Source organism: Rhinopithecus roxellana, chromosome 5 (genome assembly GCF_007565055.1).
Source record: "Rhinopithecus roxellana isolate Shanxi Qingling chromosome 5, ASM756505v1, whole genome shotgun sequence".
NCBI classification, from domain to species: Eukaryota; Metazoa; Chordata; class Mammalia; order Primates; family Cercopithecidae; genus Rhinopithecus; species Rhinopithecus roxellana.
In genome coordinates this window covers 90,296,054-90,311,971 of record NC_044553.1, presented here as the reverse complement: position 1 = coordinate 90,311,971, position 15,918 = coordinate 90,296,054, and the positions used below count along the sequence as shown (strand labels likewise).

General features: G+C 38.6%; 1 protein-coding gene across 2 annotated transcripts in view; it reads right to left on the bottom strand.

Moving 5' to 3' along the window:
- Positions 1-15,918, bottom strand: part of KCNH5 (potassium voltage-gated channel subfamily H member 5) — a 362,650-nt gene that overhangs the window by 89,978 nt on the left and 256,754 nt on the right. For both annotated transcript variants that reach the window (XM_030930684.1, XM_030930685.1), the window contains exon 9: positions 7,604-7,856. In XM_030930684.1, the coding sequence (XP_030786544.1) occupies positions 7,604-7,856 (253 nt within the window). The remainder of the gene's footprint in view (positions 1-7,603; positions 7,857-15,918) is intronic.

Here is a 15,918-nt window from a genome sequence, read left to right as displayed (position 1 = left end):
CCAAATAGTTGTACCATAATTTCAAAATTATATTTCAAAAGTCCTGTTAACCAGAGCATCATTTTTTTTTTTGTAATTTGATGGTTAAGAGCATGCACATAATATCAGACAGATCTGGATTACAATCCTGTACCCACCAATTACTTACTAGCTGTGACCCAGAGTGAACCACGTGATATTACAGAGTTTCAGTTTCTTCATCTGTAACATGACTACAATAATTACTTTCTTCACAGGGCTATTAAATGACTTGATATACTAATGTATACAAAATAATGAGCACTCCATTAATAATATTGGTATTTTAATCAGATTTTCAAAGAGGCCCAAGTGTATTTTTCAAAAATATACTTTAAAAGTTTGATAAGGAATATTAAAATCAAAATGTATCTGTTGGCTTTACATTTTACTTAAGTGGGTGGGGGCTCATTTACTAATGAAAGATAAGGTTTTTCTTTCTTTAAGTCTCTTTTAATTCTTAAATGTTTATGTATTAATGAAATTAATTAATTCAGATTTATTGAACCATTCATTCTAGCTGATGACAAAAGCAACTCCACTTTAGGAATTAAAACTAAATTTCCTTCAATGAATGTAATTTAAAGTTTTCTTATTATGGTCAACTACCAGGTATAAGTTAGATTCTTTCTTGGTACTGAGGATCCTTGATGGAGAACAAGAAAGGAGCAACTTATCAGAGAGCCATGTGTAGTCTGAGACACTTAACACAGTTCCCCCCTCAATTCTCTTTGTTCAAATTGCCTAGTTAACAGCAGGAAAATGTTTCTTCTGCCTATAACAGATCCAAACTAAAGCTACAGCCTTTTGAGAAATGCATTTTACTATAAACCTCTAGACAAAGGAGGAACAGAGGGCATAGAGGAAATTGGCAAGTGAGTCAACAGAACACAACGTATTTTTCTGGGTACCCAGAACTGAAACAATTATGAAAACAGTTTGTTGGCAAAGTATAGTACAGCTGGCCCTCCATACCCGTGGGTTTCTCATCAATGGATTCAATGAAGCACAAACAGAAAATATTTCGGGGAAAAAATGGATGGCTGCATCTGTACTAAATGTGTACAGACATTTTTTTCTTGTCATTATTCCCTAATCAATAAAACTACTATGTACACAGCATTTACATTGTGTTGGGAATTACAAGCAATCTAGAGATGAGTTTGAATATACAGGATGATGTGCATAGGTTGTATGCAAATACTATACCATTCTACATAAGGGACTTGAGCATCCTCAGAGTAGGGTCTCTGTGAGGGTGTCCTGAAACCAATCCTTAGTGGATAACAAGTAACAGCTGTACTAGCTAATCTGTCTCACTCATAAGCCTTTACTGAGAACCTATTGAAGAGATCCTATCATAGATGACAGAGAGACAAAAAGGAACAAGAAATTTCAAGTGGTCACTGTGCAGTGGGAGGATTAACTGGGGAAGGATAAAAATAGTGGGTACTAAGAACCCTGCATAGGCATCCAAGTGGAAGCACAGAATAGAGGCATCTAACCCAGACTAGGGCAATAAGGGAAAAAAAAATAGAACAAGGAAGCAAGAGACAAATCACTAAAAAGGAGAGAAAAAGTATTCTAAAGGAACAGAATATGCACAAACCTGCCAGGAAGAGGGAACTTTGTTAAACTCAGGAAATTTCCTGCAATTCTGTATGGTGAGAATAGGGTAGAGATAGACAATGACACAAATCAGGCTCACAAATCAGGCTGGAAAGGAGAGCAAAAACCAGACCCAAATGGCCTCCTGGGCCACACTCGTAGTTACATTTTATCCTCAAGATACTGGAAATACTAATGAGGAGACGGACACAATTGTATCTTAGGAAGATTATTGTGGTGGCAGCATAACATAGAAATGGAGGTTGAAGCTGATGACAGATTTATTAACTCCTGACCTCAAGTGATTTGCCCACCTCGGCCTCCCAAAGTGCTAGGATTACAGGCAAGAGCCACTATGCCCGGCCTACAGTGGATTTTAAATAACTGATTGTACTTAAAATAGAATCTTAATTCAAGTGGGAAAGACTCTCTTTCTTATTCAATTGATTTAATTATGTTATTCCTGTCCTCATTTGTGCTCTTTTGCCCAACCCCATAACAATTTTCAACCCCTCCATCCAAACCATCCATAAACAAACATAGCTCTCTTGAGAATTTGAAGTTACAATTAAAAGACTTAGATAGAGATTGTCTTAGTTTAATAACTCTAACCCTATGATTCTATGATAGATTCATAAGCAGGTAAGTCTAATGACTAAGATGGTGGTCCTGGCCCATGTGAACCCAGAAAATCTGAGACAGGTCTCGGTTAATTTAGAAAGTTTATTTTGCCAAGGTTGAGGATGCACCCATGACACATCCTCAGGAGGTCCTGACGACATGTGCGTGCCCAACATGGTCAGGGCACAGCTTGGTTTTATACATTTTAGGGAGATATGAGACATCGATCAATATACGTAAAGAAGTACATTGGTTCGGTCTGGAAAGGCAGGACAACTTGAAGCAAAGGCAGGAAGACTGGAAGCAGGGAGGGAGCTTTCAGGTCACAGATGGGTGATACACAAATGGTTGCATTCTTTTGAGTTTATGATTAGCCTTTCCAAAGGAGGCAAATCAGATATGCTTCTATCTTAGTAACTTTGAATAGAATGGGAGGCAGGTTTGCCCGAAGCAGTTTCTAGCATGACTTTTCCTTAGTGATCTTGGGGGCCGAGATATTTTCCTTTCACACTCGGGACCAAAATTTTAAGAGCAGTTGACTGTGGTAAGGGATATTAAGAATAGGATTAAAAGATACCAAGGGGATAGAATAAATTAGTTTTGAAGGGTGATGGAGAAAGGGTTTGAAGTTGAATATAAGCTACCAAGATTGTTAAAACTCATATTTCATCCCAAAACCTGCAGGCTGAGGAACTCTAAAAGGGTATATTTTGAACCATAGATAAACAATGTTATAATCACCGCTTAAAATGTTTAAATCAAGACAAGTACTGCATGTTTTTAAAAGCAAACAACTGATTTGCCCTTTATAAAAATATCTGAATTAAGTATTTTCATCATCATAATACATAGAACAAATCTACACGTTTCACAGTTCAGCATCTAAAAACCCAGAAGTGTGGGTGCAAAAGAAAATAATTTTCTGGAACTTGGGAAAAACCCTTTTAAGGATTTAAACTGTGAAGCACTTGACTTCTAACAGCAAGTGCACAGGAAGAAATTTAACTACAGCATAAAAGTCACATTCTCACAGATTCTCAAAATAATAAAATATTATTCATTTACATCTCATATTTTTTATTTTTGTAATAAAAATAAGGAGATTTCTAATTTTGAGCAGCATAATTTATAAATTTTCTTTGATAATGCACACATTTATAAATTTTTTTTTTTTGAGACAGAGTCTCACTCTGTTGCCCAGGCTGGAGTACAATGGCGTGATCTCAGCTCACAGCAACCTCAGCCTCCTGGGTTCAAGCAATTCTCATGCCTCAGCCTCCAAAATACCTGGGATTACAGGTATGCACCACCAAACCCAGCTAATTTTTGTATTTTTCATAGAGACAGGGTTTCACCATGTTAGCCAGACTGGTCTCCAACTCCTGACCTCAAGTGATTCACCCACCTTGGCCTCCCAAAGTGCTAGGATTACAGGCAAGAGCCACCATGCCCGGCCTACAGTGGATTTTAAATAACTGATTCTACTTAAAATAAAATCTTAATTCAAGTGCTAAAGACTCTCTTTCTTATTAAGTTGATTTAATTATGTTATTCCTATCCTCATTTATGCTTTTTCCTAACTCCATAACAATTTTCAATCCCTCTATCCAAACCATCCATAAACAAGCATAGCTCTCTTAAGAATTTGAAGTTACAATTAAAACACTTAAATAGAGATTGTCTTAGTTTAATAACCCTAACTCTATGATTCTAACAATCAATGAACACAGATGAAAAAAGACAAAATGAAAATACAACAAAACAAATGTCTTAGGAGCAGGGTCTATTGTTAGCAGGGAAATGTCATTTTTATAACCTCAGAAAGGCACAATATACTTGTCAAGACACTAGGAAGTAACCTGGCTATTTCAGCCATACCAACAAATCTGTTCACATTAAGTAATTATAGGGTAGGAACTAAAAAGGAATATGACATTAAAGAATATAAAATATTATGTATGCATCATGAACTTAATTTGGAATTCTTTGTGTTTTATAAAAAGTGGGAAGGTCAAAAGAAAAAGGTGGAGGTGTAGGAACTGAAAGAACTTCAAATTGAAAAAAGACATGAACTGCAATTATATTCATATGCCCTATTTAGAAAAACATCTTGAAGCCATCCTCCAGTGTTAAAGGAGGTTATTTGTTGACTAAATTTTTTATCTTTCCATTAATTAGTTATGCTTCAGAACTTATTCATTAAACTCCTTAGCACTTTTGACACACTAAAGAATTATGTGCCTATCAAGAGACTGTTTAGTGGCAAGAATCCAAAAAGATGAAACTGCACCTGTTTTTGGATTCAGAGATTCTAATTAATTTTAAAATAACCTCCCTTCTCTACCTTTTAACTGGCAAATGAATCAGTGGAAGAGACAGCAAGGCCTTCTTATCTCTCCTATCAGACTAATTTAGGCAAGTTCCCATTTTTGTGAGGTGTCCTCAGATGTGAGGGATGTAGGGATTTTGTTCCTCTCTGACCCTTGCAAGATTAAAGGCAAAGAGTATTAAACATGATGGCTTTTGGCATATTTCAATGCCAAAGGCCACAGTTGACAATTACGACATAACAATCATAAATAATCTGTACACCAAATAACACAGCAGCAAATGTTATATAGCATAAACTACAAGAGATGCAAGGAGACATAGATAAAATGCATGAATAATAATCAGATATGTTAGATAATAAGATACGTTAACTCGCCACTCTCAGTACCAGGACAAATCAAAAAGATTTAAAAAATACATAAAGTTATAAAGACCAAATCAACTTAATATAGCAGAACTTAAAGATATACATATATATCTTGTTATATATATGTGTGTGTATATATATAATGTGTGTATATATATAATATATATGTGTATATATATACACACACACAACTTATATATACACACATATATATATCAGGGTGTGAAGGGATTATATATATTTAATACCATATATATTTAATATTTTATATACACATAATCCCTTCACACCCTGATAATTTTTGCAACTTTTCATTAAGCATGCAATTATTTCGAAATTAAACTATCAAAAATGAGAAGAAAGAGGAGGAGGAGAAGAAAAAGAGGAAGAAGAGGAGAATCGGGAAAAAATAGTGCTGGTAAGTTACTATTTTCCTCCTCCTTTCTTAAAACATTATTAAAGCATTTTGTATGTTAAACAAACAAACAAAAAATCCTAATCTGATGGATTTTTGAAAGAACTAGTCTTTTTCAGAGCCTATAGAAATAAGAAAGGCAGCCAGAGAGTTGTCTGTATAATTTGACTCATTAAGCACAAGATGTGAAAAGTCTCTGAATTCCAAGATTTTTGAGGAAAGAGAATAAAAAGCACACACTCAAAATAATAAAATGTGACAGATATATGATGAGATGGGTCCAATACCCGGGGGTCCTGTGTTCATTTTTACTGTGTCATTGGGCAAAACAAGTTACCATTTTATTTTAAAATGAAAGGAAAATGCATTTTGTCGGTCTCACTGAGCAAACTGTCTCATTTTAGCAGACCCAGGCCAGAGGCACTGTACTCAGGGCTTTCTGCAACCTTCTTTTAGAAAAGAAGTTACCCAAGTGAAGTTGTAATAAAGAAAACGGGACAAAGCAAATGACAATGATTCTACAGCTGAGGTAATTTATCATGAGGGTACTCATTTTCATGCAATACATTTTATGTTTTTTTCCTAACCACCATTGACGTGGACATTCAGGAAAATAAAATACATTTGCTTTGGCCTTGTATTTTATCCTCTTCTTTAAGCAAACAAGAATGGCTGTAGTGTAAATATGCTTCATTTTATCACAAAGGATTGTTCTGGTGAAATGTACAACTTTTTATGAAGGGTTATATTTATCTCCTTTATACTCCAGTAAACGAAGCAGAACAAGCACTAATGAGCATTAAACATACCCAGAATGTTGACTCTAAACTGTTGTATTTTCTTCTTGAAAAAAATAAAGATGGTTCCTAGAAGAAATCTAACTGTAATTCTAATATTATTTATATGCGGTTAAGGAAAACCTTACAAACCTTGATACTCAGTCACTTGCAACCCTGAGCCATTTTCTAGAACTTACAATTTTTACAGAACCTGTTTTCCTATGAAGGGTCATTTCTTTTCCATTTTCAATTCTATATTTTTCAAGTAATGGTGTTTTTGAAGTCAGTTTTTCATTATATTGTGGTGGATTTTGCTTTTGTAGTTTTTAAAGTCTATCAGTTAATCTTTTACTTTTGAGAATAAGTGGCATTCAAGCTATGGTAGGTTGACCTCGGTAGCTGAAAATCCAATAGTTTAAAAATTGAGCTCATTTTTCATGAGATACAAGCCATGAAAAATGTGATCAAAATGAAGTCGACATCCTGCAATTCTAACTTATTTTACCTGATTAAAAAAAAAAAAAAAAAAGAAATGATTCTCCTCTGACCTCATTATTACTTCCTTTGATATCTGTGCATTTCAGGAACCTGCTGCAGATATTTGAGCAGAAAATGATCTAAAAGGTCATTTGGCAATTTTTTTTTCTTTGCCAAGCTGTATGCCCTACACTGTCCCCAAACATGCAACATTTTTTTATTTTATCACTTATATATACTGTTACTGCCCTTTTATTGTTGTGGTTGTGGTTAGTACAACTATCAACTGAATTCTAAGTTCTAAAATGCTCTAAAATTTAGAGATTTTAAAATGAATTTATGATTAGCCAAACAATTTTTATGGCCTATTAATATAGATGGACAGAACCAGCTTTATAAACCTAAATTTAATTTACCTATACTGTGATCACTCTGCTATAAAAGGTCAGACTCATTAACCTCCTCCACACTTTCAGCTCACTACTTAGGTTAACTGTGATGAGGAAAGTTTTGGGGTAAAATGATCTGTATTCAAGCCTCCATTCATTTACTAACCGGGAAAGTCACTAAGCTTCTCTGGGCCTCCCTTGGCTCCTATCTAAAGAAAAGGGTTGAACTAGACAGGTTCTATTGCCCTTCTGAGACTAACACCCTATGTCACTACCATGTCAATCATTCCACAAGCCATTTCCACACTTACTATCACGGAGCTACAAGGCACGTTAGGCTGTGACCAGCTTTAGTCTAAAAGGTACTGTCCTACTGTTGCCAAAGAAAGTTTAATCAAACTCAGCCCATTAGGCTGTGACTGATACTAATGTTCTCTGCTGAAATAGCATTATTAGTTTTCATTAAGATTCACACCTCATTAGTGACCCAATTTCCAAAGTTACCAAACAAAGGAAATTTCTCTTTAAAAATGAGAGAAGTAAAATATCTAAAACTGTTACTATGCATTTGCTACTACATTAGGAAAGTTCACAGTACCTAAAATAGCCACCACCTCATCATCCTGGATGACTTCCAAGGATCCCGACACCACAAAGCAGAGGGCATCCACACTTTCTCCAGCATGGTAAATGAGGTCCCCAGGAGCACAGTGAATGGTTTGGAACTCTACTGCCAAGGCGCGCAGACACCCATCGCTGGCCAATCGAAAAGCAGGATGTTCATTAAAAACCTTCCGGTTTAGATGAACACAGATATCAGCTCTCATGTCCTTGGGACAGATGGAGAGGACCTAAAGAAGGTGAGAGATGAATAAGTGAAAAGGAAAGAGAAAAGGGCCACTTCAGAAAAAAAAAATCATCCAATAAATATTTATTGACTATGACTATGTCTGCTACACACCCTGCTAGGTACTGGGAAGGCAAAGGGAACAAGACACAGCTCTGCTCTCAAGGAGGTAATAATCCACTGAGATGGACTGATGAGCATATGGACCATGACAATGCAGAATCATGTAGTAAATGCTTTGAGAAGAGTATGGATCTCCCCTCAGAAAGAACACCTTGGTCAGGCAAGGTGGCTCACTCCTGTAATCTCAGCACTTTGGGAGGCCAAGGAGGGTGGATCACTTGAGCTCAGTAGTTAGAGACCAGCCTGGGCAACATGGGGAACCCTGTCTCTACAAAAAGACAAAAAAAATTAGCTGGCCTTTGGTGGTGCACGCCTGTAGTTCCAGCTACTTGGGAGGCTGAAGGAGAGAATCACCTTATCCCAGGAGACAGAGATTGCAGTGAGCCAAGATCGTGCCACTGCACTCCAGCCCTAAGCGACAGAGCAAGACCTTGCCTCAAAACAAAAAGAAAATAATTTTGAGGTGGTCAGGAAGAGTCTCAGAAAAAAGTCAATGTCATTTCATCAAAGAGTCGAGTAAAATAGGGCATGAACATTCATTTTAATCTAGCAGATGCTTCAGAATTCTTTTATAACTAAATCAAAATTCCACATTGGAGGTGGATTCATGCTAGACAGCTTTCAGAAAACAAAATCAACAAAAGCACCCTGGCAACTTGACATACTGGCACTGGCAGACTAACTCCACCCTTGATATATTTTCTTGATATATTTGTAAAAGGTTTTCCTTTTACAAATAAATTCATGTCCAGGGAGGGCCACGGGTATTGATCAGCCTTCTGTAAGGCTTGGGTGGTTGGAAATGTCAGTGCTGGCAGGGTGGGCACGTTATTTTGTATGGCAGTCCTTGTTCATTCTGGTCTTTCACTTCTGAACACTGCTGCAGGCAGTAGCAGAATTCAAGATGTAGGCATCCTTTAAAGAGGAAGCAAATGGCAGAAGTATGCTTATACAGCAAGGAGTAGAGAGCTTTTATTGGCTACAGCTTTCTGACAGGGTGATTAAAGACCCAGATTAAAATGGACATTATCATCATATTTAATCAGAACATCGTGGCGCAAGATGTGATTGCAGAAGTTAATACCACCCGTTTTAAAGATGCAAGTGCAAACTCATTTAGAATGCTCCTCAAACCCCCTTTGTAAACTATTCCTTATAACGAGAAATGGTTTTCTTTGATCAGATTTCAATCCCTCAAAGCTGAAGCTAAATTGATTTACCCCATTAAGTAATACTGCATAATATTTTAATACATATGAAATCATTTTCTTTGCTCTACTAATTGCATTTTAAGCTTTAAAACATTTCCTAAGGCTTGAAAATGTCTGACTATTCCTTTTTTTCTTTTTTTTTTCTTTTTTTTTTTTTTTTGAGACAGCATCTCACCCTGTTGCCCAGGCTGGAGTGCAGTGGCGGGATCTCCGCTCACTGCAAGCTCTGCCTCCTGGGTTCACGCCATTCTCCTGCCTCAGCCTCCCGAGTAGCTGGGACTACAGGCGCCCGCCACCTCGCCCGGCTAGTTTTTTTTGTATTTTTAGCAGAGACGGGGTTTCACCGTGTTAGCCAGGACTATTCCTTTTTATTGGGTGTCACTGTCAATGAAAAATGGGTTGCTTCCCTGTAGAGAAGACAAACCCATCATTAATGTAAAAACCATTAATTAAATTAGGCTTTCAGTATCCCTTCTCTTAACCTTTCTTAACACTGTACACACATTTCACATTATTTAATCATCTCTGGGTTTTTTTCATACTCCCTCAAATTCCTATAGGCAGCAGCAATCTGCTCACCCACCTTTCTGAAAAATCTGATCTTTGAGGAAAGGAATGCCTAACACAGCTTTAAAAGTAATTGACACTGTTTTCACATCAGTTATTGTATATAACAAGGCAATGTTTTCTTTAACATATAAACCTTTAGTGACTTTGGACAATATATTAGTCATTCCACAGGCACTTGCTGAGCTTCCACAAGGGTCACATCACTATGTTAAATCCTCAGAACTAGAAGGATAAGTAAGACACTGTGTTTGCCTCAGGGGAGCTAACCAGAAAGTGTGGGAGGTGGGTGTGTAAAGGGACAAATGCAATACAATGAAAGAAGTGGAATGATAGGGGCGTGGCCAGAGTGACACAGAAGCATGTGCTGCCTGTGAGTCTTTACTTAGAGGCAGCAAAAAAGATCAGGCTTAAGAGGATGTCAGTCTGGGTTCAAAACTATCACAACCTTTGTAACCTGGAGCACCTTATTTAATTCCTCCAAACCTCATCTGTGAAATGGGAATAGTGATAGTGCTTATATCTTAGGCTTATTGCAGAAATTAAATGACAGGGCATGAATTGAGCCTAGTATAGCCTGGCACATAGCAAGGCAGAGGAAATACTAGCTCTTATTATTACTACGGAACATCTGTCCTCCTACAGAGTTTATTGTTGCTTAAAATATCTACAAAAACAATTCGCTTTTTTCACTTCCCACTCTGTCTGAAGTCTTCATCTGGGCACTTTGATAGGTTTCCAGACAGAATTAAGAAAATATTTCAGCACAAACCTGAAGATATTTTAAGCACTGATTAAGGTTAATATTTTTTTCCAAGTTGAAAATGAAATTAGCTCTAGAAGAACAAAAGAATTTAAATACATACACACATACACAAACATTACCCTGAATACCTTAATGGAAAAATAGGCTGCTCTATTTCAATGCATTTACCATATAGGGCTTTCACTGTTTTCTATTCATTTTGGTAATAGTCATGTTATTTCCTTTTAATAATGCTTTTCAGGATTCGTGTTGCAAATGAAATCTTCCAATATTTGCAATATTCTCTGTTTATTGGCATGTGAAAAGAGGATTTTATTACATTATGAGTATCTTTCCTTTTTTGTTTCACTTAACATATGACAATAATTGATTTATTATTTTGATTGATGGTATCTATTTATATCCAGATATCAAAAAGTGACAAGGTAAAACTAAATGCTAAAATAGATCAACCAAAGTCACACCCACTGGCAAGCGCCTTCCTTCCCCAACCTTAGATAGAGCATGTGTGTTACATGATGTTTTTGTCATCAAAATATAAGTATCTTGTTATTTACTCTGGAAATTAAATGTTAATAACTGTCTTAGCCAAGGAAAAACTTGGTTTTAAGTGATGGAGTAAAATTATCATTCAAGACAACTCTCACACCTGGCCCACTGGTCTCAGTTTCCATGTATTCTGCCTTGAATATCAGATCCAATTTATTGTAGGTAGGTTTCCTAATGAGGATTTCATAGTTACAAACAATTAAAATTATATTTCAGAAGAAAATATTTAGGTTAAAAGTGACTTTTGTTTGTTTTCAGACTTGTTTCCCCCGTCTTTGCAACAAAATATTAATAAATTAAAGTAGACTCTTCATTAAGATGAGCAATAAATTTTCTTTGTAAGAGCTATAGTGTCAGAGGCATGTGAACCAGAACAACCCCGTCTTGAATAGGTGCTGGGTAAAATGAGGCTGAAAGCTACTGGGCTGCATTTCCAGACAGTTAAGTCATTCTAAGTCACAGGATGAAATAGGAAATCAGCACAAGATACAGGTCATAAAGACCTTGCTGATAAAACAGGTTGCAGTAAGAAGCCGGTCTACCAAAATCAAAATGGCCACGGAGTGACCTCTGATTGTCTTCACTGCTACACTCCCATCAGCACCATGACAGTTTGCAAATGCCATGGCAACGTCAGAAAGTTACCCAATATGGTGTAAAAAGGGGAGGCATGAATAATCCACCTCTTGCATATCGTCAAGAAATAACCATAAAAATGGGCAACCAGCAGCCCTCAGGGCAGCTCTATGGAATAGCCATTCTTTTATTCCTTTACTTTCTTAATAAACTTGCTTTCACTTTGTACTGTGGACTTGACCTGAATTCTCTCCTGTGTGAGATCCAAGAACCCTCTCTTGGGGTCTGGATCGGGACCCCTTTCCTATAACCTATTTCTGGTAACCACTGAAGGGGCTATAGTGCAGAAACCCTGAACCAACTGCTACCTTTGGGTAAGTGTTGGGGTCCTGAAACATATTTCTGGTGAACTACAGAAGGGATGATACTGAAGAAACCACCATCCCCCAAAGGAAACAGACCGCAGCACTGATTGGATGACTTTGGGTAAGTGGTGGGGTACGCAGATAAAGAATGGGATTGGGTTGCAGGCTCAACTTAGGGGAGCTAGAGTCTCTCCTAAGACAGAGTGGGTTAGAGGCCTCTCTTAACAAAAGGCAATGAGGCTTGACTGACCTTGGGTTAGAGGCCCAACTTAGGAGGGCTAGAGTCCCTTCTAAGATTTAGGGGGTTAGAGGCCCCTCTCAGTAAAGTGCCTCTCAGCTAAGAACTGGTTTGGCACTATGGGATGCTAACTGCTATTCTCTTTGAATTAATCTGCCTTGCACTCTTTGCTGATGGCTGTGGGTGACAGGATTAGGCATGTACAGGATTGTGGGATATGGGGAGGTTTTTCCTCCCTGAAAGGGGAAATTTGAGAGTTGACAGGATTGCTGGAAAAGATCCCTTTGCTACCGAGAAGCAGCTGCCTGAACTTTTCAGTGTTGCTGCAATGGGCGGGCCTTTCTCTGACCTTCCTGAACATTTTGCCTTCTCTACCCTGCCACAGGCAATGTTTTTCTGTCTCTCCTTTCCCTTTCTTATCATTTCTATTACTCAGGGTGACCATCTTGCCCAGAGACCACATGTTGAACTCCAAGTCAGAGGTTGGATTAGACTGCCAAAAAAAACCCCATGAACCTAAACCCAGTAACCCAAATAAGAAACTTAGAAACTGGCAAATGAAAAATCTTATAACTACTGTAGTAACCTTCTGTCTTTCTCTGTAGCTATATATATGTTGTGTGTAATGTTTATATAAAAGAGCTCTAATTAATTGGCTGAAACAAAAATATGCACTTAAATATTTTGAAAGCAAAATAAAAAACTGTAATGCCTTTTAGTTCATGTAACTTTAGTAACCTTTGCAAAATAAAAACAGTTTTAAAAATTATTGATAAAATAAAAACATTTAGTCTAAATTATGCAGGTCAGATATAAAGTTTGCTAAATGCCTAAGTTTGCTAAGGTCATACACTGCTTCTTTAACTTTTAAAAATTGTTCGGGGGTGGAGCAAGATGGCTGAATAGGAACAGCTCCAGTCTCCAACTCCCGGCGCGAGCGACACAGAAGACCGGAGATTTCTGCATTTTCAACTGAGGTACTGGGGTCATCTCACTGGGGAGTGCCGGACAATCAGTGCTGGTCAGCTGCTGCAGCCCGACCAGCGAGAGCTGAAGCAGGGCAGGGCATTGCCTCACCTGGGAAGCGCAAGGGGGAAGGGAATCCCTTTCCTTAGCCAGGTGAACTGAGACACACAATACCTGGAAAATCGGGTAATTACCACACCAATACTGCGCTTTAAGCAAACGGGCACACCAGGAGATTATACCCACACCTGGCTGGGAGGTTCCCACGGCCACGGAGCCTCCCTCATCGCTAGCACAGCAGTCTGTGATCTAACCGCAAGGCAGCAGCGAGGCTGGGGGAGGGGCGCCCGCCATTGCTGAGGCTTAAGTAGGTAAACAAAGCCGCTGGGAAGCTGGAACTGGGTGGAGCTCACAGCAGCTCAAGGAAACCTGCCTGTCTCTCTAGACTCCACCTCTGGGGACAGGACACAGCTAAAAAACAACAGCGGAAGCAGCAGAGGCCTGTGCAGACCCGAACGACTCTGTCTGACATCTTTGAAGAGAGCACTGGATCTCCCAACACGGAGGTTGAGATCTGAGAACAGACAGACTGCCTGCTCAAGTGGGTCCCTGACCCCTGAGTAGCCTAACTGGGAGACATCCCCCACTAGGAGCAGCCTGACACCCCACACCTCACAGGGTGGAGTACACCCCTGAGAGGAAACTTCCAAAGTAAGAATCAGACAGGTACACTCACTGTTCAGCAATATTCTATCTTCTGCAACCTCTGCTGCTGATACCCAGGCAAACAGGGTCTGGAGTGGACCTCAAGCAATCTCCAACAGACCTACAGCTGAGGGTCCTGACTATTAGAAGGAAAACTATCAAACAGGAAGCACACCTACACCAAAACCCCATCAGTACGTCACCATCATCAAAGACCAGAGGCAGATAAAACCACAAAGATGGGGAAGAAGCAGGGCAGAAAAGCTGGAAATTCAAAAAATAAGAGCACATCTCCCCCTGCAAAGGAGCGCAGCCCATCGCCAGCAACGGATCAAAGATGGTCAGAGAATGACTTTGACGACATGAGAGAAGAAGGCTTCAGTCCATCAAACTTCTCAGAGCTAAAGGAGGAATTACGTACCCAGCGCAAAGAAATTAAAAATCTTGAAAAAAGAGTGAAAGAATTGATAGCTAGAATAATTAATGCAGAGAAGGTCATAAATGAAATGACGGAGATGAAAACCATGACACGAGAAATACGTGACAAATCCACAAGCTTCAGTAACCAACTTGATCAACTGGAAGAAAGAGTATCAGCGATTGAGGATCAAATGAATGAAATGAAGTGAGAAGAGAAACCAAAAGAAAAAAGAAGAGAAAGGAATGAACAAAGCCTGCAAGAAGTATGGGATTATGTAAAAAGACCAAATCTACATCTGATTGGGGTGCCTGAAAGTGAGGGGGAAAATGGAACCAAGTTGGAAAACACTCTTCAGGATATCATCCAGGAGAACTTCCCCAACCTAGTAGGGCAGGACAACATTCAAATTCAGGAAATACAGAGAACACCACAAAGATACTCCTCGAGAAGAGCAACTCCAAGACACATAATTGCCAGATTCACCAAAGTTGAAATGAAGGAAAAAATCTTAAGGGCAGCCTGAGAGAAAGGTCGGGTTACCCACAAAGGGAAGCCCATCAGACTAACAGCAGACCTCTCGGCAGAAACTCTACAAGCCAGAAGAGAGTGGGGGCCAATATTCAACATTCTTAAAGAAAAGAATTTTCAACCCAGAATTTCATATCCAGCCAAACTAAGTTTCATCAGTGAAGGAGAAATAAAATCCTTTACAGATAAGCAAATGCTAAGAGATTTTGTCACCACCAGGCCTGCCTTACAAGAGACCCTGAAGGAAGCCCTAAACATGGAAAGGAACAACCGGTACCAGCCATTGCAAAAACATGCCAAAATGTAAAGACCATCGAGGCTAGGAAGAAACTGCATCAACTAACAAGCAAAAAAACCACTTAATATCATAATGGCAGGATCAAGTTCACACATAACAATATTAACCTTAAATGTAAATGGACTAAATGCTCCAATTAAAAGACACAGACTGGCAAACTGGATAAAGAGTCAAGACCCATCAGTCTGCTGTATTCAGGAGACCCATCTCACATGCAGAGACATACATAGGCTCAAAATAAAGGGATGGAGGAAGATCTACCAAGCAAATGGAGAACAAAAAAAAGCAGGGGTTGCAATCCTAGTCTCTGATAAAACAGGCTTTAAACCATCAAAGATCAAAAGAGACAAAGAAGGCCATTACATGATGGTAAAGGGAAGAGCTAACTATCCTAAATATATATGCACCCAACACAGGAGCACCCAGATTCATAAAGCAAGTCCTTAGAGACTTACAAAGAGACTTAGACTCCCATACAATAATAATGGGAGACTTCAACACTCCACTGTCAACATTAGACAGATCAACAAGACAGAAAGTTAACAAGGATATCCAGGAATTGAACTCATCTCTGCACCAAGCGGACCTAATAGACATCTATAGAACTCTCCACCCCAAATCAACAGAATAGACATTCTTCTCAGCACCACATTGCACTTATTCCAAAATTGACCACATAATTGGAAGTAAAGCACTCCTCAGCAAATGTAAAAGAACAGAAATTATAACAAACTGTCTCTCAGACCACAGTGC